The sequence below is a fragment of the Colletotrichum destructivum genome, chromosome 10 (assembly GCF_034447905.1).
Source record: "Colletotrichum destructivum chromosome 10, complete sequence".
Classification (NCBI taxonomy): Eukaryota; Fungi; Ascomycota; class Sordariomycetes; order Glomerellales; family Glomerellaceae; genus Colletotrichum; species Colletotrichum destructivum.
This window is the reverse complement of record NC_085905.1, coordinates 124,996-151,771: the sequence shown is the minus strand read 5'-3', so window position 1 is coordinate 151,771 and position 26,776 is coordinate 124,996. Positions and strand designations below refer to the sequence as shown.

Below are 26,776 nucleotides of genomic sequence, written 5' to 3'. Positions count from 1 at the left end.
CCATACACTGACTGCACCAGGCTGCATCTGTCTACATCTGTCTACATCTTTGATTCGTGTCCTACTTAGGGTCCGTTCGCTCCAAGTTTGGGTTAGTTGCTAGATAAGTATTTTCGGGCGTCGGCCAAAGAGGGCTTAGCCCAAGAGAGAAGAAGCATGTCAGCCAGCGCGCCCATGTTCGAACGGTCCGAAGCGGTCCGAAACAGGGCCATCCCAGATAGTCGGACGACTCCGATAAGTGAGGACTGACAGAACACCATCGGGTCTATTTGACCTCGGCCGAAAACTTAAAATAAATGATAAAGTAAGGGTCCTGGGCTTCTCTATCGTTCTCGTAGGAAGTAAGACACTCGAGATGGAAATAAAAAGGCGGTCATGGCCCGCCAGCCACCGCCGGGCATGATGGGGTCATGATGTCACGAAAACATGCCACAGCACAATCTCGCTCAACAAATTGCCAGCTGCATGTAGTGTAGTCCGTGTCTCACAACTAGAGCGATAAGTTACCGTAGACAATAATTGCTTTGTGACACACACAATCTCACTACATCGTCGTAAGCTCCATTTCTACGAGTCATCCAGCTCACACACCGCCCCCCCCCCCCCCCCCCCCCCCGCGTCGATTGATCGTCCGCAACTTCAGCATGGCCAACCTCTTGGATGTTAAGGGGCTGGACCCCAAACTCACGGAAAAGGCGCCGCGACCAAGCAACATGAAGATCATCCCCGCCGACGACGACGGGCCGGGGTTCGCTACCGCGGTCCCGATGTGCCCCATCACCTATCGGCGGCAGCCAGCATCGAAAGCTGGCAAGGTGATCGATTCGCCGGGCGTGCCTCATGCGAATTGTGCTCCCTCCATGGACAAGCCTAAAGGCAGTGTTGAATACACGGAGAAGTACAAGAACTATGTGAGCCTGGTCATGTCCTTCGCACGTGTGCGCTCGTAGGTGTACTTACGCTCGACACAGACGGTATTGCAGCAGCATGTGCTGTTCTGGGACCGCAACAACGACGGCTTCATCACTCCCGTCGATGTTTGGGTCGGCTTCCGCGATCTGGGCTTCAACCCCGCCGCATGCCTGATGGCTGCGACCGTCATTCCGTTTGTATTTTCCTACGGGACCATCTTGCAGTACTCGTTTATCCCGGATCCGCTTTTCAGGCTCTACATCGGGGGCTTGCACAATGCCAAGGTAACTATCCAAGCTAAGGGAATCCATGGGGACAATTTTTGGACTAACAAAATGCTAAATACAGCACGGATCTGACTCCGGAATCTACGATGGCGAGGGAAGGTTCATCCCTCAACGGTTTGAGGACATTTTCGCAAACCACAGCGCTCGGAAAGATGATACCCTAACGCTGGGTGAGGTGATTGAGTTGATGAGAAAGAGCCGATGCGCATTCGATCCGTTTGGTGTGAGTAGAGTTTGCTGCAGAACCCTCACCCCGATCTGAAGTCGCCCGCTGACAACGACTCGTTCAACAGTGGACAGTGTCGTTTTTCGAATGGGCCACCACCTGGGTGCTCTTAGCCAAGGACGGTAGAGTTCACAAAGAGGATCTGAGAAGGGTCTACGATGTAAGTTTTCGGGAGGATCCGCACGTTTTCCGTGCTCCATGCTAATTAACCAAGGGCTCGCTCTTTTGGGAAGTCCGGGACAAGAGGCATTCGGGTGAAGGATGGAACCAAGGCTGGGGAATTGGAGGGGATGGGTTTTTCGGATACCGACGTAGGTTCAAGCTATGATATCACGGCCAAGTCGATGACCTCACTTATCTCGGAGCTTCATTGTTGCTCTATCTGGATTTCAAACCATCAACTTTCATGCTTTGGCACTCGTGAATTGTCATCTGAATGTTCTCAACTATTAGGGGTCCTGCACAGCCTCTTGTGGCTGGAGCAAGAGTGGCTGGTGACAGGGTGGGCGTTCACTAACAGCCTTAATAAGCGCCTCCAGCCACAGCAATTGAAGACTACATACAGACCACCCCACGGTCTTGCGAGAGCAAGGCAGGCTTTCAAGCAACGCTCGGCCCTGCGGTGGCCTTCAATCGGATCTCTCTCTTGTGAAGGAACCGGATGACGAAGGCAATGACAATCAGAGCCACAGAGAGCGCAATCATGCTCGGGTAACCCTTGGGGTATGCCGGGGCCTCGACCTGCTGCCAGATGATGAGAGGGAGCCAAGCCTGGAACACATATGCCATCTGGTTCATGGCGCCCGTAACTAGCGCTCTCTCCTCGTTGTCGTCGCTGCAGATCTCGTGGGCCCAGGCGAACGTGAGACCGCTGATGCCGCCGCCGAAACCGCACAGGATGAAGCACGCCCACTTGAGGCTGTTCGGGACGTCCCAGATCGTGAGCGGGACGTACGCGATGATCTTGACGACGCCCGAGAACACCATGGCCGGCCAGCGCGCGCCTTTGAAAAGGCTGTCAGAGGTCCACGCGTAAATCAGCGTGGTGATGATGGCGACGACCTCGGCGATCGTAGGATAGATGTTGACCTCCCGCACGCTGTAGCCCTCGGCCTTGAGCCAGAGTGGGAAGGCCGGCTGTGAGATACCGCCGTTTCCGTTGTTGAAGATGATGTAGAGGGTCACCAGCGTCCAGATGTGCCAGCTGGAGAAGATCTTGATGAACTTGGCCTTGTTGTACGGCGCCCGCTGCGCCCGACCTTCCAACTCCATGCGTTTCTTAGCCAGGGCGATCTCCTCGGGCGTGAAGTACCAGGCCTTTGTGATCTCCGGCAAGTCAGGCATGAAGAAGAACCCTGAAATGGCGATGGGCAGCGACACAATGGTGCTGAAAAAATTGTTAGTAATTTGAGAGGAGCCAGGTTTCTTGTAGAAAACTTGCCATAGAATGAATAACCACTGCCATCCTTCATATCCGTGAACGCCGTCCAAGTTGTGGGAGCCGGCCATGAGGTAGCCGGATACCATGGAGCCGACGTTGCCCATGGCGTGGAACAGACACGACCGTTTGGCCAACTCGTCCTTGCGGTACCAGGAGCCAATGATGTACTGCATTCCCGGATAGAAGGTGCTCTCGGCCAGACCAATAAAAAACCGCAGGACGTAGATTTGAGTGGCTGTCTCGCATTTGACGAGAAGAATGGTAAGGACAGACCACGTGACCTGGGAAGTGTATAAGTAGACGATGCAATGTGAAGCGAAAGTAACTTGGGCTTACCTCGCACAGTGGAATCCAGATTCCAGGTCGGATTCGTGTCAATAGCATGTTACTAGCCACGGTGTAAGTGGGATTGTCGATAGAATGGTGGTAAGGTGAACTGGACTGCCGTACCTTGGAATCTCACCAACAACATAGCCAACTGTCCAGCAAACCTGCATGTAGTTCAATTCGTTACCATAGAGTCCCAAATCCTCCTTCATCCCGGAAACAAAGGCATTGTTGATGTTGACCTGAAGTCGTCAGTTACATCATAAAGATCCCAGATACACAAAACCCGGGTCCCACCTGGTCGAGGTACTTAATGAAGTATCCCAGAGAAGCCAGCGTCATCAAGACCGCATCGAGCTTGAAGAGAAACCGACGCTCTTCGGGAGACTTGTCGAAGGTGTCCCATATGTACGACTTCCACGAGCTCTTGGGCGTTTTCTGGAGGACCTCTGTGACAGAAGGTGTCGCGCTGTCTTTTCCCTCGTTGAGCACCGAAACGGACTTCTCGTCGGTCAACGTGCCTTGCGGCTGGATTTCCCGGATGGAGCCCGGCATGTTGTTGAGCTGACCGGCGTGGATGCGGGTCGGGGAAGAAGGCGATGGCAAGGGTCTACTCGCTTTTGATTACTCTTTCTACCCAGATGAGGCAGGTTGAAGGGGGCGGACTTTCTCATGACCGCAGCTCGTCTCCCGACGACGTTATATCTCTGGCCGTCCATTCGCCAAGGCATGAACCTCCCACGTGGATGGCGAAACCTGCAGGACAGGATTCTGTCGCCATCGAAGGGAAGTAAGTCGTCAAGCAGATTCTTCCTGGTCCTACAGCTTTCATTCTTGGCGGTCGCTGCCGTTGCGGTTGGCTGAGACGAGGTGGACGCGCTGCCTGACGGCAAAATCCAACGTCCGGTCAAGGAGATCAACATCAGATAAGGGAGAGTGGTGAAGTCGAGTCTGACTCGATGAGTGTGACATTGTGGCACAGATCCGGCTAGATCAGACAGGATGTAGGGGATGGCTCAAGCGAAGAAAGACCGAGAGGCGTTCAGATTGGATAGACGGGTACGGATACATGAACCTGCTCGTCAAAAGGCAAGACTTTCGGTCCTCCCACCCACCAGTACTCCTTGGCATAGATGCGGCTGGCAGTGGCTTGCCACGCCCGGGAGCCAAGATGGGTAGCTCAAACGGCGCAAGAGCTTCTTTCCGCGGAACTATCTCGCGTTGACACCCCAATGAGACCCCCGAGCCAACCAACGCCTTGCATGAGATAAGGTGCTCGATGACAAAAGCACAGTCTCTCTGGTCGTCTCGCTGATCGGACAGTTGTCCGCGACAAGCAATGGTATCAGCAGGGCGCATCGTCACGCCATTGAGGGCGGCCAGTCAGCGGCGAGGCTCGTTCTGCAGACGAGTTCTCGCGGCTCTTGGCGAAACTAAAAGCAGTCCGGAAGCTGTCGGTAGTCGGGGGGGAAGCCTATACCGAACGAGATTTCTTCGGCCTCCGGCGCCAGCGATATCGCCGCCACGGTCCTCTTGGCGACATTGCATCAGCGTTCGCCGGCCTCACGCCATCTGGTTTCGCGGTCTTGGTGCGGGATAAAAGTCGAAAGATTTCAGCCTGGGCGCACGATGGAGGTCGAGAAGTCTCTTATCAATACCGACATTTATCAACTCACCTGGTTAAGCATATTTTTTAGGTCCTCGGTGTTCTCCAGATCTGGCGAGTAGTGCATAGGTTATAATAGGGTTGAGGGGAGATTTGAGGGGGCGGGTGCCGCCATCTCCAGGGTTGCTCGCGTCATCGCGGGGGTTTGGGGTTGCCAGGGCGATTCACAACTCGAAATTGCCGATACTTCTTTTTCCGTGTGCGGGGTGGCATACTCTGCAGAAGCAACAGTAGTGTAGTGGTGAGGAAAAGCTCCAGTCCAGCTACTGAGGTGTGGTGTTTTACACAAGTTCACTGCTATGGCAGTAATGAGTCCAAGTTAGCCCAGGCTGCTCTTTGAGCGATGTCAGTCGGCGTTGCGGGAACAATGGCAGTCTTGATTATATCCAATTGTTACCTGTTGTACGAAATCCGACCTCTGCATTCCGTCCTCGGTTTTCGTCGTTGCTCTCAGGATGCTGCTCCCTATTGAATCTCCGTCCAATGCCCTCTTATCCCAGCCCTCTCTTCCTCAGACAGGCGGATATGGAACCACTCTGCCAACGCCTTTACCCTCTCTTCCTCGGTCTTGCACTCCTGCACAATGCGTGTTCTGCCTCCCAGGTTTTCCTTCACAGTCGCCACCGCCAACATCCGCTTACCAACAATCTCCTCATCCGCGTCCGGGTTCCCAGCGTCAACGTCCTTCTTCCCTCTCAGGAACTTCACAACCAGTGGCGTAAATCGCTGGAAGGAGTCGGGAGATGTGCTCGTGTACCAGTTCATCACCTTGAAGTCTGGCTGCAGGAACTCAAACTCGGAGAATGCGTAAAATGAGTTCCACTCCCTCTCGGGACCGTTGCGGTATTGGTAGATCCATAGCTTCGATGCTTCTGTCCTATGTACTTGGTTTGCGATGTGGTCACGTACGAGACGCACTTCTTGAGGACCTAGGTTCTGCACTGACTGTCCATGAAGTAGTGGTATCGGTTTCGTAGCACCGTCACCGCCGAAAGCCACGTCGATCATGTACTGGGAACCATCCGGCAGAGCAACGATGCTCACCATGTGCGTCCTGTTGCAACGTCAGCTGATTGGGACCGCCAGAGGGCTAAATGGTCACCAACCAGCCAATGTGATCCCCGCTCGGGACCCCGTCTTTTCGAAGACGGATTCTCACACCCGTCATGTACGCCTGGAAGCCGAGGGCTCTCAGGATGTGGTTGAAGAAGATGCTGACTTCCATGCAGTAGCCGCCCCGGCCCCGGCCATCGGTAACCAGTTTTTCGAAAAGCCGCTGCGGATCCAGATCCACTACACGGGTCTCGGAGTAGTGCAGTGAGAGGTTCTCGTACGGAATCGTTGAGATTGTGTGGACATGAAGTGCCGTAAGATAGGCCAAAGTATGGGCTGGTTGGTTGTTGTGGAGGTACTTCTCGGGAAGCTGGACATATCTCTCGAATTCACCGATGTGACTTGTGTCATATGCTGCCGGAGGCAGCGTCCCTGACATGGTGAGGGGCGTTTCTGGCTAGGTGCAAGTTGTAACAAAGTACTTCCTATGAAAATCTTGGGTTAGCAGCGAGACTATTCAAATACCTCCAGAATCGTCGTATACGGGAGAGGATTGTTGAGTCATCGGGATGATGCGTAATCAATTAAGATAAGAAGTCGATCATGGTAGCAGCAGCGGACGACGCCCGATCCTTAATCCCCATATCCGTGACTCATTTCGCTTTTCCGCCAGAAATACATAGGTAACCACAACCATATCATTAACCCTAGAGCTTGCTCACATGCTCTGGCTGTGCTTTTCCTTCATTGTCATCGCGCATCATGTTTGTTTTCGATCTTCCTCCATTCTCTCGCTGTCAGCCCAAACGTTTGGTTTGAGCAGCGCGAGCAAATTAACGACGCCGTGAGACATACTTGTCATCCTCGATGACGCTTCACATATCCCTTTTGTCGGTTTGTCCAACATTGTGATCTTGGAGGATCGTAGTATTAGTTGCTGGTCCGTGATTTTCAAAGCCCCAAGCTGCGCTGGGAATCAAGGTGGCGATGCGTCTCTTTTTCTTGTAAGTATATACTTGCCAAATTGTCGGTCATCATGTCGCTAGGAGACCGCATGTCAGGTAGTGAATTTCGAAGAGACCTGTTTCCGGTGCTGAAGCGGCGAAGCCCCTGTTTTGTTTAGAGGGGAGCTACACGGAGAATTTGGCCAACGTAACTGATCCCACTCCGGGCAGACTCACAAAGCTCCGGTCCCACGAAGTCATTTTCATTCTTCTCATTCTTTCGACATTTTCGATATTCGATGGAGTCATTTGATCACGACATGGCCGCGGCTACGACAGCGGGACTTGGTGTTACAAAACTGTAATTATTGGTGACTGACTATCTTCTTGTTCTCTCAGTCCATTCGCTTCCTGATATTCAAAAGCAGTCAAGCGGCCCAAGCCCCTTGGTGAGATGCGGCTGTATCAAACCTTGTCGTTTTCAGAGAGATTTGATCTAAAGATCTCGGGGAGAGACTGGCTGTCGTCATCCATGGCAGTCAGCGCGGTTGACTGGGATTGGCCAGCAGCAGTGCTCCGGGAGACGCCAGCCGTCATGGGAGCACTCTGGCCGGACTGCGGAGCAGCTGCGGATATGAAGTCATTGTCAACTTTCTCCTCATCCTGTGCGCTGTCCTGAATTATTGATCCTCTTCCTGAGTCTGTTCCTCGAATCGCCGTAGCGCCTCTAGCTGGTTGTCGTGAAGCTCAGTCAACGTTTTTCCACCAGCACTACTGACGGCCGTTAGGTAGTTGGTTTTAGCCAAGACTTGGGATTGATACTGACATGAGCTTGTTCACCTCTCGATGATAAGCTCTCTGATTGCTACGCGCTTTGCGTAAGGCGCTCTTGGCTGCGTCAAGCATCTTCTGTGTCACGCAGCCGTTGACGAAAGACGATCGATCGACTCCATTCTCAGCACAGCGCAAAGGCAAAGGAAGAATGCTTGCGCAACCGTTAGACCTAGACCCCATGGATATGGACGGCGATGTTGTGAGTGGACTGCATGCTCAGCACACAGAGCTTATGGTGGCCGCAGAGAACCACCCGAATATTCAAACGAGCTAGTCGCCTGCCAGCAGCTCACCCAGGAGTTGCACAGCGCGATGATTCTGGGCTACCAAGACGCGTTCGCTGCTGGACTTGGAGTGGCGTATGATGATATGAGTATGGAGGCTTGATCGAGAGTGTACACAGCTTCAGGACTGGAGTGTCGAGCCAGGTATGGTGGCTGCATAGGGGCAGCAATCCGAGAGTCCTGCGGTTGAGTCTTACTGTGCCTCTCTCCTTTTTACTTTGTCAGAGCATCAATACAGTTGATCAGTGCTTTGAAGAGGATCGGAACTCAACTGCTTATGTGGCTTTGCAATCAATGAATGGATCGGAGCTGTTTCTGCCTGAAAGTGACGAGACTTGTTCAATTCCGAAGCAGGCTGATTGTATCATCCGCTGTCCCAGATCGGCCTTTGACTTGGTACACAATGTAATTCCCTGGGGAGCGCTCAGTAGGAGGGGTGACTTTGTAAAGAAATGGCTATGCGCTCGAGAATGCATAGCAACAAAATTGTGCTCTAACGGGGAAACAGGCGAGGATTAGAGCAATGGACTCCAGGACAAAGGGGTTCAGATGAGTTTCTGGAGATATGACATGAGAATTAGAAAGAACCGGAAGAATCGACTCAAGAACCATATATTCTGGGCCAAATCTCAACCTTTCAAAGTCATCATGATCGGCCAGGTCTAACTTGATCGTCAACGAAGGTCCCGGAATACCAACCCCGCCATCTTGAACACAACAGATACGTGTCTTCCTCGGTAAAGGAAACACGGACGCCCAAAGCATCTTCGCTGCAACCACTTGCAGAAACAGAATGAAGAATTTGGGTAAGATGAATTAGGTTTAAACGATGTCCTATGAGTCCCGTGGTGAAAACCGCGGGCCTACTCTGATATGTATCTGATAATGAACGGGACCGTAGCCGCGAAGTCCCAATCTTCCTTCTTTGAAGCATCACCAAAAGCTCTCAACCCGCTGAACACGACCTTGTAAGTTCCCTCCGGAACGATTGTCCCGTCGGCCAGACTCCCCAGGAATCCCGGCCTGTAGTTCCTCCGAGTGACCCATGGCTCAGGGAACCCTGGCAGATGCCCAATGCTTTGGATGTCAAAGTGCGCCGCCGTCGGGAGTCCGGTTTCCGTCAACGCCACCACGTCCGCTCGAACGATTTGTGACCCAAAGAGCAGGCTCGCAACCATGCTGGGGAAATCGGCACCGGTAGGGGGAGGAGGCGTGCCCGGTCTCGGAATCGTGAAAGTCGTGTTGGGTGGGGTTGGATTGTTGGAGTAGCCTAGATAGGTACCGAACGCGGGTCCCTCCAGGAATACGGGAACATCCTTCAGACTCCCGGCGATGCCGAGGTAAGGGATGATGTGAGACTCGCCGTTGCTTGCGGTGATATCGACATATCCGCTGTAGACCGGAAGCTGGGTGGCGTTCACGTTCTGTGGCGGAGTGCCGCTGACCGTGATCTCAGCCGATGAGCCTGCAGGTACAATAATCTCACTAACATTCCGTCGTTAGCTGTGGTTCTAGTACCCCTCGGCACTCGGTATACATCGATATCTCAATGGAAGGGACAATACTCACCTGGCGGAGAACGAAAGCTCTGCCCAGTCATCAACCACCGGGTTGGGGAACTGAGAAGCAGACCGTGAGCCGGCGGCGAAGGTGTACGCGGTAGCGGCCTTGGTGTGCCCTAGCGTGAAGGTCAAGTCTTTGTCGGCGGTGTTTCTAATGCTGAAGGTGTGGCTCTCGACAAAGTGAGCCGTGTCGTTGAAGGAGATCTGGCTGATGCTCAGAACTGTCTTCGCACGCGCGGCGTCGTGTGCTTGAACGACGCCAGAGCCCTGCTGCGCGACGGGTGCCGGGATATCGTGGACCGTCGTGCCGTCGAACCAGGCTCTGGGTGTGGAGGTGGAAGAGAGGACACTGCGCAGCTCAACGGGATCCAGTGTACCTCGCGCCTGTCCGACGAGAGCGAAGATGGCCGCGACGAGGGGCGTTGACATTGACGTCCCCGATAGGACCGAGTAGCCTCCCATAGTCAAGGGCCAGGTTGAGAGAATGTTTCCTCCCGGCGCGGTGAACTGCGGCTTAGACACGGCTTCCCAGGTTGGGCCCCATGAAGACGTCAAACTGGTCAGGTCGCCGGAGACGTTGTTAAGGACTTCCTCATATCGTATGCCGGCAGCCTCAGAGGCCACGATGTTGACAGCCACGGGTTTGCCTTCGTTCAAGAGGTTGATCCAGTGAGTTCCTTGGGCAGCGGTGATAGCTCCAACTCCAGCAATGCCATCGGCATAGGCGTAAATTGACTCGATAGACCTACCGAGAGAAGTATCAGCATCCCAAATAAGTATCAACGCAACTAGCTCGTTGCCAAATTCGCGGGGACAGTGGTCAACTCACGAGTTGGATTGGCTGTAGAACAAAAGATACCTGGCACCTTTAGCCGCGACGTTGTCAACTTGCGTTGAAGAGTAGCACTCCGATGTATCAGCCACACGGAGAAGAACGACCCTGGATGAGAGGTCGGGCGTGCCATCCGGCAATGCTGCACAGGCGTCGTTGGCGGAAACGGTGTTGTTGCTGACTGCCCATAGAGGCAGGGTGATATTCTCCGCAAACGCCGGGGTTCCGCTGACAAGACCGAAGGGTTGAACGCCATCGGTGCCGTTGCCAACAATATACGACCCGGCCTCAAGAAGTAGCGGCGTCACGGTATTCTCCACGGATCCGACAGCCGTGACTTCGACACCCGTTGCGGGCGAGGCGGCCAGAAACAGGCCGGATCGACCCGAGTTTCCCGGAGACACGATGACAGGCACGCCTTGGGCCACAATCCTCGACGCGGCGATGGCCCACGGATCGTTGGCGAATCCCGTGTAATAGCCCGCGGAGCAGGAGATGATATCGCTCCCGTCCTCGAACGCACGGTTGAAGGCGTCCAGGAGGACGTCGTTGGTGGTCAACCCGCTACAGCCCCAGGCCCGGTACATGCCGAGCGTGACGTCCGGCGCGGCGCCGGTGAAGCCCATCTCGTTGGCCTGGGCGGCGATGATGCCGGCAACATGCGTCCCGTGGCCGACGCAGTCGTCGTACGGGTCCGGGTCCGGCGACGGGCTCTCGGGAGGAAAGTAGTCGTCCCCCGTGAGATCCCAGCCGTAGGCAACCAAACACCCTTCTCCGAAGCAGCCGCCGAGAGCCGGGTGGGTGTAGTCGATGCCGCTGTCCACGATGCCGATGCGGATGCCCTTCCCGGTGAAGCCTTCGGCACGGAGCTTGTCGACCTGGGTCATGACGTGCGGCGTAAACGTGTCCGAGTCGCCCGGGTCGTCTTGACGCTTTCCGACGCCAGACGCGGAGCGCTTCGAGTTTCTCCCGACGGCAACCGGCTTTGGCGTCGGCATGCGGATCGTTCTCACGGGCCAGACGCTTCTCACGCCCGGCTTCTCGGCGATGCGCCGTGAGATATCCGCGTCGTCGCCATCGTGCGAGGCGTTTTGCACGCGGAACGAAGCGCCCTTGAAGAGCCGAAAATTGAGGTCTCGGCGGTGTTCGACGTCGAGTCCGAGGTCCTGGTAGAAGCTGGATGAGTCTTCGGCGCCGGTCTCCCATTCGACGATATAGGCGCCGGGAACGATGTCGGAGGAGTCGTCGATGATATCCGAACCATCCGTTGCATCGGCCGACGGGTTGTTTTGGTTTTCCCTCGCCGCGGCCCCCGAAATCGATGCGGCCAGGCTTGTGAGGACCAGGCCACGAAGGACGTTCGACCACATCGTGCCGGTTGTTTCCGGCTGCACGAAACCACCAGATGCAAACCTGCGAATGCAAGCCCAAGGCGTTGACGCCTCCGAGACTCTCTTATAACCAAAAGAAACGGACTTTTTGCCCTCCTTAACCCCGAAGGCGTGGATACAAGAAGCACCCTTGGCTCTCCAGGCGGGACGACGCCAAGTTCGTATTCTCTAGCGCGGCCAGGGTTCCCTTGACGCGCCGAGTCTTCTTCTACGAGTGCCGGCCAGCTCGGGATGGGGAAGAGGATGCAGACCTTCCTGTTTGAGTTCAGTTCGCGACGCCGATGTCACCTTTGCCTGCAGGAATCACGTAGTTATCTACGGGTATTGATTGCATTGATAGTGATCCGGCGGCTCATTCCTCGAGAATACAATAAAGTAGATCCATAGTGACTGTAACATAGCTGTTCGAAGTCTTTACAAAGTCTTTTTCACCCAATTAACTGCGACATCAACCAATCAGGTACAGCGCATGGTTATCATGAGTACTTTTACAACAGATCTTGATCCAGTAACACATGTCTCGGCAGCTGAGCATGTCGACACTGATTTACTAAAAACACGAAACCTCGATGAGTTTTCGGTTTCCAGTTCTCATTCATGGATGGCCTTTACAGTTCACAGTCCATGGCGTTTCGCCTCTGCAGTGACTAGCCGTACAACCTGGACGTTTTCGAAAGTTAGTAACGTCTGGTTCGTAAAGTGTCACACAGATAATCTCCAAATGGCAACGTACTACTGGAACCGAGGGATACCGAACCCAGACGCGATGGAGCATAGCGATGTGAGCGGATGGTATCCGAGTGTATGTTCATATTCATCACACAAGCGCTGCCATAGACTAGTAAATCAAATGAGACAAAACAGCAGACAGAATCCCATATACACAGTGAAAGTGGCAAAATATGTGCAAGAAAGACGAAAGGAAAGAAAAGGCTACCGTCAAAAAAGAAGGCTCCTTCATGATGATTGCCACCCACCCCAACAACCACACACCAGCACCCCCACAGATCAGGCGTTGTACACGGCAATGTACTCGGCCTGCAGGGTACCCCCAGACACGGTGCTCGCGAGCGGCGTGCTGCTGCCCAGGTTGTTATTGGGGAACGCGCCGCCGATGGCGAGGTTGAGCAGGATGAAGTGCGGCGAGTGGACGGCCTGGTTCCAGACGTCGGCGGGGAGGTCCGTCTCGACGACCTGCCAGAAGAGGATGCCGTCGACAAACCACCTCACGGCCTCGAGCTCCTGGGTGCGGTCGACCTCGAGGGTGTAGGTGTGGAAGTTGCCCTGGCACGGGCTGTTGGGGCACTGCCGGCTGCCCACGAGGCCGTCCGTCTCCTTGCAGGGGCCGCCGGGGTTGACGCCGCAGTGCATGACGCCCCAGACGCGGTCGATGCCGTTGACGTTCTCCATGATGTCGAACTCGCCGATGGAGGGCCAGTTCCTGTGTTAAAGTCGGTTCTCGTCAGCCCACAACTCTCTTCACAGCTTTTGTTGCTGTTTGTTTCCCATCCCGGGATGGGGACGGACGGGGGGCTTTGATGACCCGTGTGGACGACGTGGATGTATGACTTACCAGTAGTTGCCGCGGTAGGCGGTGCCGAGGGTCCAAAAGGCGGGCCAGTAGCCGATGCCGTTGCTGCCGACGACGGGCAGGTTGAGGCTGGCCTGGATGCGCATGCGGCCGCCGGGGCGGGCCACGAAGTCGCCGCGCTGGGACTCGATGCGGGCGGAGGTCCAGGCGCCCGAGGCGCTCTTGAGGGCGGTGATTTGCAGGGCGCCGTTGCCGTTGAGGCGGAGGTTGTTGACACTGCTGGTGTAGGTCTGGATCTCGCCGGTGCCCCAGTTGGCGGGGCCGCCGGGGTACGAGGTGCCCGTGTCGACAATCCAGTTGTTGGGGTTGGGCAGGCTGTTGGCGGAGCCGACGAAGTCGTCGCTCCAGGTGAGGCTGAAGCCGGGGATGGAGGGCACGGCGGCCTGGACGGCGGGGAGGCCGAGGGCGAGGGCCGAGATGAGCTTGGTGAAGCTCATGTTGATGTTGCTGCGTCGTGTTAGTTGACTGCGAAGGTGGCGGGTTCATCCACAGCAAGTGATGAAAACTTACAGTTGTCTTGTGAAAGAAGTCAAGGTTGAGAATGAGAGTCGGCTGTGAGAAAGGAATGGCTAGTTTGAAAATAAGCCTGGCTGCTTCTGCTGTTCCCTTTCTTCTCCATCTTGTCCTGGGAATCAACGTCTTCTTAAATATTAGAAAAAGGAGACCCCGTCTAGTGAGCTTCCGAATCTGGATCGTACACTACACGCCTCTGTCCTGGACTTCATTTCGGTGCAGCAGGCCTGACTCGCTTCCCTTACTACTGAACCCGTCCATCTGCAGTGTGTATGGACACACTGATACGATACCACGCTGGGGGCGGGTGGACGCCGAGAACGGCTCACGATCCCGTGCATGGTGTTTTCTCCTTTTTCGAACCCCGCATTTGGAATCCGCCGTCAAACGTGGGCAGGCGACCAGGGGCTAGAAGACGGCCCTTTTCAGACGATGCTACCCTGCCCAGAAGCAACTAAGAAGTGGTTGATGCTTCTTGGTGTGCTTCGAAGAAGCTTGTGATTATGAATATTTGGTGGTTCGGGCTAACCGCGAGTCGCCTAGATCGTCTGTTCGTCTGATGTTGATAGGCGAGGTTGTGATGGAGCGATGGTTTCTGGTGAATCTCAAACCCGGCCCAGTCTTGATCCCAAACATCCCCCGTCCATTATGTCAGAAAATGACTGGAAGGGGTTATACTGTTACCTGACAAGTACTAGGCTAGCGGGCAAGCTCTTGAGAAGGATAGCGGCGGGACCGAAGGGAGGCCTCGCTACGTGTGTTCCATCTTGAGAGATTCGCCTATAGAGGTTTGGTCCGGTGTCAGATAGACAAACTCACAAGGGGGGCGGTTTGCAAACAGAGTATGGAGGGGGAGACTGGGAACGAGGGGAACATGTCTTGGCGGAGGGGGAAGAAGCGCATCATCTGCTGCGATGCAGAATGTAACCCTGTACCACCAATCTAGTTATGCCCTCGCTGTCTCGGGGCATGTCGGTAGCGAGTAAGTGTGGGCGTGCAGCGTCTGCATAAAGAATCAGGGACACATCCCATCGGCACTTTATCAAAGTTTCCCCGTCTCTCTTTCTCTCCCTTTCTCTCCAGTTGGTATCCCTGAAGAGAGTCTGAAGATAGTCGTTCTAGAGCGAAAGACCACCATCCGGCATATGCACATGCAGCTGCAGGCATCAACCTAGACGACAGCCGTAGTCGCGCGGGGAAGCGGTAGGGTCACGCCCACGCCCACGCCCAATGACCGAGAACGACACTTTTAAGCTTGTTTCTGCGTGCCTGACGATCGGCCCATCACCGGCTCTTTTCCCCCCACGCGTTGACCTTTTTTCTCTCTCTTTTTTTTCACGGGACCTGGTGATGGTGGGACAGCCATGCTTCCCCATAGCCTCGGCTTCCTGATCGGGGCCTTTCGGCCGGCCCTCTTCGGTGCTTCACCGGCTCCATTCTCGTGAATCTCTTTCCCTGCCCATTTTCTGGAGGAATAAATGTCGTTTTGACACTGCCGCGCTGGAAGCGCCTGCCCACGTTCCCCCTGACTCACGCTGGCCAGATACAACTCAGGGGGGGGGGCATGTGACCACCTGCTTTTGGGTTGACAACTTGACAAGGGGGGAATAAAGCAGGGGGCCAGCCCCGGTGCGGGAGACGGAGGACCATCTCCGAATGAGTTCAAGTCTGCACTTGGGATGCCTGTAAGCAGTGTCAGGACGCAACCCTGGTCAATCGAGCCTGAACGGTCTAGTCCCCCGGTGTGGCATCACGTGGATCCAGAGCTTCCCCGGACATGACCATCTGGGGCCGCGAGGTGCTGCACGCAGACGAGATTGAGATCCGGGGAACCTGGTTGTTGACGCTGACGCGCACCTATCGGCGGTGATTTCAAAGCACGGCTTCTCGCCCCTCGAAAGTGGGCTTCATGGGATGCTTTCTGGGTGGTCTCTACATCGGGATCATGTCGGCGGCAGGCAGCATAATTGTTGGAACGTCCGTAATGAAGCCGAGCATGGCGCTGTGATGTGAGTATTGGGCAAAGTTTGGTGTGCATGAGCCGAGCTTTTTGAAATAGCAAGGTCGTATCGTCGGCGCGTCGAGATGTGCACTATAGTTTGCAACCGAGGCCATGGTAAGCGGTGAGGGGAATGGGATGGGATGAGAATGAGCGAAGTGGGCATAGTCATCTGTCCACTGGAACCCAGCATTGGGTATTTCAGCTTCCATGCTCCCACATTGTTCGATATGCTGGCAAAGTTTCTGGCAAAAGAATCGGCGAGTCTCTGCTTGAGGTGTTGATCCCGACAGCCTGAACCACACCCCCACAAACCAGGGAAATCTCCAACGATGTCTGCATGTTTCCACCGTAGCAGGTTGGTCCAGCCCAAGGCCCGCGAAGTGGCTTAGGCATGCAAAGGCTCTCCCCCCCTGCATTACGGCCGGCCTAAGAATCCTTTCTTGCGACAAGACGAAGGCAAGATCGGCTCGGTAAGTGGAGGTGCTTCGGTTCGTCCCGCGCTGACTTACAGCCCGACTTGCATGGCTCGGGCTTAAACCGCCCAAAAACTGGTTGGATATCTGTGTTACTCAGTCGGAGTTGGTTGCAGGCCGTTGTCCAGCCACGCGCGAGTGCAGGTGGTAGAGTGAAGCGCTGCTGCTGCTCGTGTTCGGTTGTCAATCGGTGAAGGCCTCTAGTGAGTGCATTTCAGGCCGTCGGGAAACAGAAACAGTACAGTCACGAGCTTGCTGTGGACAGGCGAACTGCGGAGCAAGATTAAATGGAAAACATACTGGTTAATACAGCCAGCCTTGGTTATCGATAGGGGACGAATTTGCGGAGTGCGGAAGTGATGCGATGCGGTCTGGATTTTTCATCATTAACAATTAGTCTTCAGTTGTTTGATCTAACGTTATCGAGAGTAGGCCAAAGTTGGTGTGCAAGGTCGGCGGCAGGACAAAAGTCCAATGTCCGATCCCGGCGGAGTATGGATATTGCAGGGAAACCTTTCAAGCGCTCAGTCTGATTGGAACTTTTAGAGGCAAGCCTAGCAGCTCGGTGGGACTATTCATCCGGCCAAACAGCGTCTAGGTTAAGTCCCCGGGAAAGGGGTTGTTGGCTTGTTGGTTTGTTCGTCAAAGTTGTGCCTCGGCATGACGATTCACAAGCGCACAACAACCCCCCCCCCTCCCCCGGGGTGATTTTGGCCCGGTTTGGTGGATCCCCGCCGAGTTTGGCGGCGACTTTTTGTCTTTGTAATCATTTCTGGACGAGTCTAGTTTCTCATCAGATTTTCTCTCCTTATTGTGGAGGTTGAGTGGACCTGCAATTGCCGCTGTTCTTCAAACGGGCCGAGTTGATAAAATTGTTTTAAGTGACTGACCACAAGAGAGCCATGAAGGTGGTTTCACACAAAGCCACATTCAACTGGCAACTCTCGTTTCTGCTCCCATAGAAGAAGACTTTCTCTCTCGTACCAAAGAGCCTTCGAATCGCAACTAGCTTTACTGTGTGTGACTTGACAACATCAACAACACCCTCACTCAAATAGACAAGAGTCAACCCAATTGGCTAGAACCATCATGTCGAACTCGGCCATCGCGAAACCGTTGACGCTGAAATGCGGCCTCACTCTGCCCAACCGCCTGACCAAAGCCGCCATGGCCGAGAACTGGGCGGATAAGGAGGGACTTCCCTCCAAAGCCATCCACGCACCGTACGGCGAATGGGCCGACGGCGGCTGGGGACTCGTCATGACCGGTAAGCAACTCACAACTCACAACTCCACACAGAGTCCCGACGACTTAGACTCGCTCGGGACTCCCCGTGCAGCAACAACAACCGCCCCCCCCGCCCCCCCTTACTAACCTCGGTGTGTCCAGGCAACGTGGAGGTCGACCTCAGGTACCTCGGCCAGCCAAAGGACACGGCCTACAACGACAAGATCCCCTACGAGCGCATGCTCGAGGCCTGGAAGGCCTGGGCCGCCGTCTGCAACCGCAACGGCACGCCGACCATCGTCCAGGTCAACCACCCGGGGCGACAGTCGCCCCTGGGCGCCGGCAAGCGCGGTCGCTTCGAGAAGACCATCGCGCCGAGCGCCGTGCCGCTGGACCTCGGCGCCGGCCTGATCCCTCGCCTGCTCAACTCGCTGCTCTTCGGCACGCCGCGCGAGATGACCGTCGCCGAGATCGACGACGTCGTCCGCCGCTTCGCGCAGACGGCCAAGCTGGCCTCGGACGCCGGGTTCGCCGGCATCGAGATCCACGCCGCCCACGGCTACCTGCTCGCCCAGTTCATGTCCGACAAGATCAACCGGCGCACCGACGCCTACGGCGGCTCGCCCGCGGCCCGCGCCAAGATCGTCGTCGACATCGTCCGCGCCGTCCGCGCCGCCGTGCCCGCGTCCTTCTGCGTCGGCATCAAGTTCAACTCGGTCGACCACCAGTCGCGCGACGAGCTGGACGCCTGCATCGAGCAGCTGAGGCTGATCACCGAGGCCGGCGTCGACTTTTTGGAGGTCAGCGGTGGATCATACGAGGACCCTGTCGTGAGTCCTACCTTTTTCTCCTTCTTTCGTTGTCGTTGACAATACCAAATCACTTATATGACACGACTAACACACGCTCGTTTCTCCCCCTATACAGATGGCCACCGGTGTCGCCGACGAGAAGAAGTCGGACCGCACCAAGGCCCGCGAGGCCTTCTTCCTCGAGTTCGCCCGCGCCATCCGCCGCGACTTCCCCGACGTGCCCCTGATGGTGACGGGCGGTTTCCGGTCCCGCCAGGGCATGGAGGCCGCGCTCGCCAACAACGGCTGCGACCTCATCGGGCTCGGCCGCCCCGCCGTGCTGAACCCGGCGCTGCCCAAGAACACCATCCTCGCCGCCGACGTCGGCGACGACGACGCCAAGGTGTACGCGCGCAAGATCGAGGCGCCGTGGATCGCGCAGAAGCTGGGCGTCAAGGCCATTGGCGCCGGTGCCGAGTCGGTAAGCTTAACCCCCTTTCATTCTTCTTTCATCTCTCTCTCTCTCTTTATCGTCTTTGCCTCCTTTTGGGTCCTGGTATGGCTGTGGCTAGAGTTACTGACACGTTTGCTTGCAGGCTTGGTATGCGGATATGATTCGCAAGTTGGGAATCGTGGCCGCGTGAAGAAGGCTGGGAGTTGCATCGTGCTGCGAGTAGAGGACCTGGAGATTGGAAATTATCGTGATACCATGGAAAGCGAGTTGTAATTGTTATAGAATGTGACATAGTCTAAACGCTGTATTATTTGTTATCTTTCCAGTGTGTTTGAACAATGAGTCTCGACAAGATGCCTTGGATGGAAAATGGTGTCATTGACTACTCCGACTGTGTTTGACGCTGTTCGAACGCCCGGTGAGAGAGTCGAAAAAGAGGAAACACAAGGAGATGTGACTGATTAATGGTTGTAAGCCAATCTTCCGTCAAGAACCATTCTCACCGGTACCACAACAACCAAAGCACGCACAACCCGGCAACCTCGGAGATCGTCACCCGGCTTCATGACTCTCGGTGCCTTCGACAATCCTTCCGCTCAGCAATGCCGGTCTCGATTCCCCCTCATTGCCCCTCGCCGCCCGCCGCCTCCTTTTTCCTTTTCCGGTCCATCGGATTTTAATCCTTCTCGGGTCCGACTAACCCCCCGTCGCCGGTGGATCGGTGACAATATTATACAACAGCTGCTTTGGGATCCAGATGCAACCTCACCTTTCGATCGTCACCCCAGTCTGCCTTGGCAGATCCAACCGGACCCCGCACGGTTAAGGATTCTCGGCAAGTAAACAATGAAACAATTCTCTGGCCGTGAACATGTATTCGGCGGTCAACAATCATGGTGTGTATAAAACAGCTCTGCGATGGCCCCCGGATTCACCCACGAGGAGCTCGTAGAAGCTGCCTGCGTGGACTATAGTGTAGTTACTTCACCAAACACCCTCTCCCTCGTCCCTCGCCATTCGCTATGAAAGCCAACATCGTCACGCTGTGCGGCCTCCTCGCAACTTGGACCGGTCTCGCCCACGCCCAGTTCCAAGACTTCTTCAACATCACCACCTTCCCCAACGAACAGAGAGACAACGTCACGAAATGGCTGGCCGAGGCCCGCGCCCTCGCCGGCGCGGACCTATACGCCTACTTCGCCCACCGCTGCATCCTCGGCCAGGTCTACCCGGAACTCTCCTCGGCGTCGCAGACCGCCGGCTTCGTCGCCCCGCGCGAGGTCTTTGACCGCTTCTACTTCATCGGCCAGAGCGCCGTCTCGGCGTGGGCGTACGATACGGGCGACGGGCTCGTCGTCTTCGACGCCCTCAACAACGCCGCCGAGGCCGAGCACATCCTCATCCCCAACCTGGAGACCCTCGGGTTCACGGGAAGTGATATCAAGCACCTCGTCATCACCCACGAGCACTTTGACCACTACGGCGGCGCCCGCTGGATTCAGGACACCTTCCGCCCCGCCACGTACGCCGCAGCAGCCGCCTGGGACGCCCTGGAGACGGAGGCGGACGGCCCCATCAGGGATCAGACCATCGCCGAGGGAGACAAGCTCACGTTCGGCGGCAACGTGACCTTCACGTTCTACGTGACGCCCGGCCACACGCCGGGGACGCTGTCCTCCATCTTCCCCATCTACGACCGCGGCCGCGCGCACACGGCCGGCTTCTATGGCGGCGTGGGCATCCCCTCCGCCGCCGCCGCCAAGGACCAGCAGATCGCCTCTCTGAACCGCTTCGCCGACCTGCGGGTCGAGGCCGGAGTGGACACGCTCATCGCGAACCACCAGACCCAGGACCGCGCGCTGTACCACTTCGACCTCCTCGAGCACCGCCGGGCGGACGACCCCGAGCACCCGTTCGTCATCGGCGGGGACGCGTTCGAGCGGTATCTGCGGGTCAACGCGCTGTGCGTGAGGGTGAAGGCGGCCCGGGACGGGCAGGACTTGCAGACTTAGCCGTGGCCGTGGTCGGAGGCCGAAGAACCGGGCTAATATTCCCAGCAAGGTACTCACAGTGTAGCTCTTTAGAAGAACGATTTATTTAAAAAATACGTCGTGAAAATGAACGTTTCCCCAGATCAAGTTTCACATCACAGCCTACTCAACATCCAGTCTGTCCCGTTCTCACGCTGGCAGCTTCCCGCCGATAGACCAGTACACGTTATAATTGAACCCATGCGCCTCGTAGAACGGGCCGAGGTCCACCGTCTTGCCGCCCGCCGTCGCCGTAAACTCCAGCCCAGATGTCCCCGTCCTCCTCACCGTGGTCAAGTTCAGCGCGGGCGTGGTCGAAAGCGTCTCGCTGCCGTAGTTCCCGCTTAGGATGACGGGGCCAAACGCCAACGCCGCGACGGTGGGGTCGTCGTTGGCCGGTATGACATGCAGCTTCATCGGCAGCTTGACGACGACCGTGTCGCCCGGGACCCAGGTACGGTTGATGGACACGTACGTGCCGGCCGTCGCGTTGACCGCCTGTCCGTTGACCGTCACCTGGGCCCCCCCGGACGCCCACGATGGAATGCGGACACGCATCGACCACGTGCCGGCGCCGACGACCTTGAGCGTGGTGGTGTCATCCCGTGGGAACTCCGTCGTCTGCGTCACGGTGACATCGCGCTGCGTCCACTCCAGAACCGACGGGATGAAGAGGTTGACGTAGAGAGCCGAGGCGTCGTAGAAGTAGATGGAGTCCATCAGCTTCGTGTTGGTCTCGAGCCCCGTCCCCTGGCAGCACCAGAACGAGTCGTAGTCCGTACTCCACGTGCCGCCGCCCCACGCGGGCCCGACGCCCCGGCGGCCCCCCGGGTTCAGGGGCGTGAAGTAGGTGACGTGCCCGTGGTCGTCGGACGGGTCCTGCTGGCCGAGGAGGTGGTTGAGGAGGGCCCTCTCGTAAAAGTCAAAGTACGCCGTCGTCGTCGTGCCCGGGCTCGTCAGCCACAGCTCCCGCGTGAGCTTGAGCATGTTGTACGTGTTGCATGCCTCGCACGTGTCCTCGTCCAGGAAGCCGGCGATGGCGCCGGGCGGCCGGAAGTGCTCGGCCTGGCTGTTGCCGCCGATGGCGTACGAGTGCGCGGCGACGGTCATGTTCCACGCGTTCCGGGCGATGTCCCGGTACCGAGCCGTCCCCGTCGCCTTGTACTCGCGCGAGGCGCCGATCCACTTGGGCACCTGGGTGTTGGCGTGCAGGCCGTTGAGGCCGTCGCGGTTGGCGGCGAGGGGGTCGAAGACGGCGGCGTGGTCGAAGCGCTGGGCGACGGTGAGCCAGCGCCCGTCGCCCGTCTGGTGGAAGATGTCGGCCATGACCTCGTTCATGCCGCCGAACTCGGTGCTCATCATGGCCTGCATCTGGGCGTACGTGAGCTTCTCCGTGCGAAGGTCCACCCACGTCGCCATGGCGAGGAGCACGTCGCGGGCGTTGGTGTCGCCGATGTGCCGCCACACGTCGAGCAGGCCGGCCATGGTCTTGTGGATGGCGTAGTACGGCACGTTGCCGTTGTTGAGCGTGCGCTTCTCGACGGCGTCGATCTCGGACTCGGGGAAGCCGGAGAGGTAGCCCGTGTTGAAGCCGGCCCCGTCGTTGTTCTCCTGGCACTTTTTCAGCTCGGCCGCGAAGTAGACCGCCCTGTCCTTGCACTCCTCGTCCCGCAGCTGGGCGTAGCAGTACGCCCACGCGTTGAGGAAGTGCCCCTGGAAGTGAGTTCGGAAGGGGAAGTCTGGCGCGTCCCAGCCGCCGTTGGCCTGGGCGTTGTTCGTGGACAGGCCGTGGTTCTTGCGGAAGTTGTACAGCAGTCTCTCGACGTCGACCCATTTCAGGTAGGCCAGCGTCCTGGCCTGGTTATCGAGGAAGCGCCCGCTGCTCAGCGTGACCTGGCTCAGGTCAAAGGGCCAAGCAGAGACGCCCATTTCCTGGCTGACTGGCGGAACGGCTTGAGCGTCAGTTGAGGGTGGGAGGGCCATGGTGAAGGCGAGGATCGCCAGCCCTTTGAGTGTTCCCGTGTTGAACCACATGTTGGCATTCGTGGTGAGCGAGAGTGAAGTTGATGGTTATAGATACGAGCCGGCATAAACACAAGTGTCCAACAAGCCTGATGAGTCTCACTTCTCGACTACAATAACGTTGAACATGGAGCCCGAGAGGGTTATTGTCACTTTATGTACGTTCTAGAGAGACCGATCACATTGATCTCTGCTTTTTCCCAGTTGCGTTCGACCAGTTTGGACCAGCTCGTACAACCTCCTCGTCATGAAGCGACGGTGAGGTTACATCCATCAAAGAGACTCATGTAGATCAACCCCGGACACAATAACCTATGGCCAGGTTTCCCCGCATCTCATCGTACACTAGACCCAGACGAGGACTCGATTGGTGCGGCACCACCACCGACCATTCGGGGGGGTGGTTATATATCCCTCCCCTCTGCCCCCAAGACCTGATTTGCAAGTTGACAACTGCGTCGACAGCTGGGTTTGGGCACCACGGGTATTATATCCATGTCACGTGTTTGGCCTCGGGGATTTCAACAAAGTCCTTCGGCAAACTGGCTCGTCCGGCCCCGAATCATTCGGGCCGAACCAAGAGGTGATTCCCCCGTGCATGAATGATTGCTGCATAATCTAGTCTGTGCACTCCTTTTAATAACAGTGCACTTGCCCTTTTTACTTCAGAATAGTAAGTGCCACACTTCCTTATTTTTTCTAGCCAATTACATCTCTCTACTCTTCACAACGCAGGGTATAAGTAACCTAATTACGAAACCGTTGAGTTATCACACATTCAAAAAGATGAGAGTCACACAACCATATCCCCTCAACCGCGGCGATGTAGGGCCCCAATCTCCATTTTAAATTCCACTTCTCTCCACAGTACACCCAGACCCCTAAGGCCAATAAGCTGAACTACTAAGGCTGCTAAAGCTTTAGGCACCTAAAGGTCTAAGGACCACCAAGAGACCTTAGCTGTGGTGATATCCGGATTTGCGGTACCTTGACTTGTTTTTATTAAATTTCCCTACATCGAACCCCATCTCATCTCACACGCCCACGCCGCCATTCGTCCATGGGGCCTTGCTGCGGTTGATGGGATAGTGCTTTATATGGTCCCTCTCCTATTCGGGCTGGCCGAGCTACCTGGTCCCCAGAAGGGGCGCGCAAAACTGCTCGCGCCAGCGGAAGATTCTATGCATCAGATCAGATGGTGGCGCATGTTGGCGCAGATGACTCTGCCGGGGGCGCCTGCGCGGCTCGTTAATGATGGCACACTCAGTGGCGGACTCGTCGTCGACCAGGTAGATTGAACCTCCGTCCCGCTCGCATCTGATCCCGCGGCACGCGTGGCATGCGCGGTGATTAGCAAGTCAAGATTGCCAACGGCCAAGGGTTGGAAGTAAAGCTACCCCACCGGGAGCAAATAGACTTTACACTTGCCAAGGGACTACTAGTTCTTGCACTTGGATAGTAGGATAGCTTCATTTTGATATAGTGGACCACTCAGTCTTTCGCTCGACAAAGAACAGATGTAAGGCCGATTTTGAGCTCCCCAATCTTGTGTACTTTTCAGGACACATCTACTATAACTAGTGACATCTACTATAACTAGTGATTAATTTTTTCATTGATGGGCCCGATGAAATCACTAAAAGCACCCACTTTTGGACCATTTTCTTGCACCAAAATAGACACAGGCCTTTAGGGGAGTCGCTTAGAAGCAGGTCCTTTGATTTACCAATAAGTCGTCGACATATTACATCTCTCGTCCAGCGCATCTTTCCTTCTCCCTCATCCTTTTCCCAGAAGAATTTATCGGTTACAATCCGTAATGTCTAGCCCTATTCCTTCTTTTCTTCAAGCGATGAGCGGTCGCCTTCTGCTGTCATTGGTGCTGCTTCACGCTGTTTTAGTCGGGGCTTCCCCCATGCCAGCAGTTGAAGATGACATGAAAGGAACCCTCCCCTCCATCGACAAGCCGCTTGCCAAGCGAGTCCAGGGACAGTTCCCAACCTTCCTTAATACCTTCGAAGGCCGTGTCCAGAAGGGTCGCTATTTCATGTCACTTATGCCATTGAGCGACTCGGCCGCAACCGAGAGAAACAGAGGAGTCAAAGTCGCCAGCCCGTGGCAAGACCCTCGGTGGGTGGAGTATTGGGGATGGACTCGCCAAATGGACTGGGCCCCCTTTGGCACCGAAGACATTGGCGACAGCAGTGACGACAACTTTGATCAATTTGAAGTCTCGCCCGGGTTCGGAAACACTTTGGACAACGTGTTTGCAGACCCGAGGTACCCGGTAGATCCGATGGAGCACGCCCTGTCCACCTACAAACACGAGAAGAGGTTCTACCTACGCAATAAGGAGGTCGGAGACGTAAGTGCTTTTGTTGGTACATTTCTGCTCCTTAAACCGGTGCTAACACCCTTTGCCTTCTAGCCTACAAACGCTTATTACCAAAACGTCCTTAACCCAAAATCCGGCGCCATTATTTTCGACAAGAATTTCAGTCCCCGCTACGAGCAAGCCGAGACTGGGTTGGGGTCTATTCCAGAACTAGAACAGCTGTCTGATATCATCTACTTCCAGTGGCTGCAAGCTTGCCAAAAGAAAGGCGTTCACCCCAGCAAGATTAAGCTTATTTATCGTGCTCACGTCACTTATAAGCCTACTTTTGACATTGTCATGGAGGCTCTCCGCCAGGCAAACTATCAGTCTGTACCCGGGTGGAATGAGAGAGCGATATTTCCAATGGACACAATCCCGGGAATGGCTATACTAGGAACCACCCACGGTGTAGGTACAGCTTTATTCCTTATCCAGCATAAAGCGATTCTTGGAACGAAGAAGATTGCAGAGGTTGCAGTATGGGGAGGTGATGACGGGTTTGCTTTTGATAAACACCACGACGCTTCGACTTTAAGCCTGAGGTTTACTGTCACCGACTAAATGGATAGAATATTCCTCTACTAGCTCTAAATAGACTTTAAAAAATGTGGAAAGAGTGGAAAGTGGCAGAATCTTACACGCTGCAACCTGAGGGTTTTTTGCCCATTTTGCCTTGGTTTGTAAATATCGTTTTGCCTGACTGGAAGACATATGTCTGGAATTTAATCTGTCTAGAATTCATTATTTCAAGTGTTAGATCTCAATCTTTGTGAATAAGGCAAATGACTTGGAAGACAAGTACTCGCAAGCAACACGTATAGAATCTTGCCGGGTGATGAGCTATAACAACAACAACCATGGTCTCTATATACTTCTTGACAGAGGAACTACGATATCTGACCCAAGTTGAGAAACTACATTCTTCGCATAGGGTCAATTTGGGGATTTGAGGACCTGCTAGTGGAATGCACAGACTGTACGCCATGTTTGATCCACGACTAACGTGTCGCGCCGGGATTTATGACAACACGGATTCTGCTATTGAGGAAATACTTTCCGGACAGTAACTTCACTTACGAGGACTAGGGTTCGTAGACTAATCAATATGGCCTATACCACGATACACAACCTCACGTCTTCGTCAGCAAACACTAAGTTTTAGGTTCCTTTTTACGTCCCGGGGCGGTGACTGTCAAGTGGGGGGACCTAACAAACTGGGGGTGAAACTGGTTCGTCTCCTTGATGTCATACCAGTGTTTCTTCTACCGCCGGAGGATTCTTCCCCGTTGACGCGCTCGTGCTCGACGTTGAAACCGAGCGAGGGCTTACGGTGATAGTCGATCCAGTCCGGGGCCATGCCCGTTTACGTCGGTTAGGCGCTTGACAGCCTGGTGACCTGGTCGATACACTGGTCGATGTGCATGGGGATCAGCTCGCCCGTCTGCGGCGAGAGAATGGGTTTGCACTCGGGTAGAGGTCCAGCGTATTGCCGATCCGAATCGTTCTCTGCCGCATCGGTAATCGAGGGGATGGGGAA

At 55.5% G+C, this 26,776-nt stretch overlaps 10 protein-coding genes across 10 annotated transcripts; 5 read left to right on the top strand and 5 right to left on the bottom strand.

Annotated features, from left to right (window-relative positions):
• The first annotated feature begins 419 nt into the window (after positions 1 to 419).
• CDEST_14308 (Putative EF-hand domain pair, EF-Hand 1, calcium-binding protein) lies at positions 420 to 1,786 on the top strand. The gene is made up of 5 exons (XM_062930464.1): positions 420 to 911; positions 972 to 1,196; positions 1,261 to 1,422; positions 1,493 to 1,585; positions 1,640 to 1,786. The coding sequence occupies exons 1-5, from the start codon at positions 645 to 647 to the stop codon at positions 1,751 to 1,753; spliced, it is 861 nt and encodes a 286-aa protein (XP_062786515.1). The 5' UTR covers positions 420 to 644; the 3' UTR covers positions 1,754 to 1,786.
• A 239-nt stretch (positions 1,787 to 2,025) lies between these two features.
• On the bottom strand, positions 2,026 to 3,748 carry CDEST_14307 (Putative major facilitator superfamily, MFS transporter superfamily; the record flags this gene model as incomplete). The annotated part of the gene is made up of 4 exons (XM_062930463.1): positions 2,026 to 3,147; positions 3,203 to 3,254; positions 3,317 to 3,435; positions 3,491 to 3,748. 4 exons carry the CDS (start codon positions 3,746 to 3,748, stop codon positions 2,026 to 2,028), a joined length of 1,551 nt encoding a protein of 516 aa, XP_062786514.1.
• A 1,433-nt stretch (positions 3,749 to 5,181) lies between these two features.
• Positions 5,182 to 6,516, bottom strand: CDEST_14306 (Putative arylamine N-acetyltransferase, papain-like cysteine peptidase superfamily). The gene is made up of 2 exons (XM_062930462.1): positions 5,966 to 6,516; positions 5,182 to 5,913 (listed from the first exon to the last, which is right to left on the bottom strand). The coding sequence occupies exons 1-2, from the start codon at positions 6,349 to 6,351 to the stop codon at positions 5,325 to 5,327; spliced, it is 975 nt and encodes a 324-aa protein (XP_062786513.1). The 5' UTR covers positions 6,352 to 6,516; the 3' UTR covers positions 5,182 to 5,324.
• A 131-nt stretch (positions 6,517 to 6,647) lies between these two features.
• CDEST_14305 (uncharacterized protein) lies at positions 6,648 to 7,535 on the top strand (the record flags this gene model as incomplete). The annotated part of the gene is made up of 2 exons (XM_062930461.1): positions 6,648 to 6,916; positions 7,088 to 7,535. Exon 2 carries the CDS (start codon positions 7,311 to 7,313, stop codon positions 7,533 to 7,535), a length of 225 nt encoding a protein of 74 aa, XP_062786512.1. The 5' UTR covers positions 6,648 to 6,916; positions 7,088 to 7,310.
• Positions 7,536 to 8,787: 1,252 nt separating this feature from the next.
• CDEST_14304 (Putative peptidase S8/S53 domain, Fn3-like domain, peptidase S8, subtilisin, His-active) lies at positions 8,788 to 11,801 on the bottom strand. Its single transcript, XM_062930460.1, has 3 exons — positions 10,366 to 11,801; positions 9,544 to 10,281; positions 8,788 to 9,459 (listed from the first exon to the last, which is right to left on the bottom strand). The coding sequence occupies exons 1-3, from the start codon at positions 11,736 to 11,738 to the stop codon at positions 8,838 to 8,840; spliced, it is 2,733 nt and encodes a 910-aa protein (XP_062786511.1). The 5' UTR covers positions 11,739 to 11,801; the 3' UTR covers positions 8,788 to 8,837.
• Positions 11,802 to 12,094: 293 nt separating this feature from the next.
• On the bottom strand, positions 12,095 to 14,036 carry CDEST_14303 (Putative glycoside hydrolase family 16, concanavalin A-like lectin/glucanase domain superfamily). Its single transcript, XM_062930459.1, has 4 exons — positions 13,861 to 14,036; positions 13,333 to 13,797; positions 12,493 to 13,200; positions 12,095 to 12,419 (listed from the first exon to the last, which is right to left on the bottom strand). Exons 2-3 carry the CDS (start codon positions 13,785 to 13,787, stop codon positions 12,768 to 12,770), a joined length of 888 nt encoding a protein of 295 aa, XP_062786510.1. The 5' UTR covers positions 13,788 to 13,797; positions 13,861 to 14,036; the 3' UTR covers positions 12,095 to 12,419; positions 12,493 to 12,767.
• Positions 14,037 to 17,178: 3,142 nt separating this feature from the next.
• CDEST_14302 (Putative NADH:flavin oxidoreductase/NADH oxidase, aldolase-type TIM barrel) lies at positions 17,179 to 19,270 on the top strand. The gene is made up of 4 exons (XM_062930458.1): positions 17,179 to 17,605; positions 17,728 to 18,395; positions 18,493 to 18,837; positions 18,953 to 19,270. Exons 1-4 carry the CDS (start codon positions 17,428 to 17,430, stop codon positions 18,998 to 19,000), a joined length of 1,239 nt encoding a protein of 412 aa, XP_062786509.1. The 5' UTR covers positions 17,179 to 17,427; the 3' UTR covers positions 19,001 to 19,270.
• A 413-nt stretch (positions 19,271 to 19,683) lies between these two features.
• On the top strand, positions 19,684 to 20,895 carry CDEST_14301 (Putative metallo-beta-lactamase, ribonuclease Z/Hydroxyacylglutathione hydrolase). The gene has a single exon (XM_062930457.1). It carries the CDS (start codon positions 19,833 to 19,835, stop codon positions 20,820 to 20,822), a length of 990 nt encoding a protein of 329 aa, XP_062786508.1. The 5' UTR covers positions 19,684 to 19,832; the 3' UTR covers positions 20,823 to 20,895.
• Positions 20,896 to 20,990: 95 nt separating this feature from the next.
• On the bottom strand, positions 20,991 to 23,275 carry CDEST_14300 (uncharacterized protein; the record flags this gene model as incomplete). Its single annotated transcript, XM_062930456.1, has 1 exon — positions 20,991 to 23,275. The coding sequence occupies exon 1, from the start codon at positions 22,872 to 22,874 to the stop codon at positions 20,991 to 20,993; it is 1,884 nt and encodes a 627-aa protein (XP_062786507.1). The 5' UTR covers positions 22,875 to 23,275.
• A 1,248-nt stretch (positions 23,276 to 24,523) lies between these two features.
• CDEST_14299 (uncharacterized protein) lies at positions 24,524 to 25,864 on the top strand. The gene is made up of 2 exons (XM_062930455.1): positions 24,524 to 25,227; positions 25,291 to 25,864. The coding sequence occupies exons 1-2, from the start codon at positions 24,682 to 24,684 to the stop codon at positions 25,798 to 25,800; spliced, it is 1,056 nt and encodes a 351-aa protein (XP_062786506.1). The 5' UTR covers positions 24,524 to 24,681; the 3' UTR covers positions 25,801 to 25,864.
• The last annotated feature ends 912 nt before the right edge of the window (positions 25,865 to 26,776 follow it).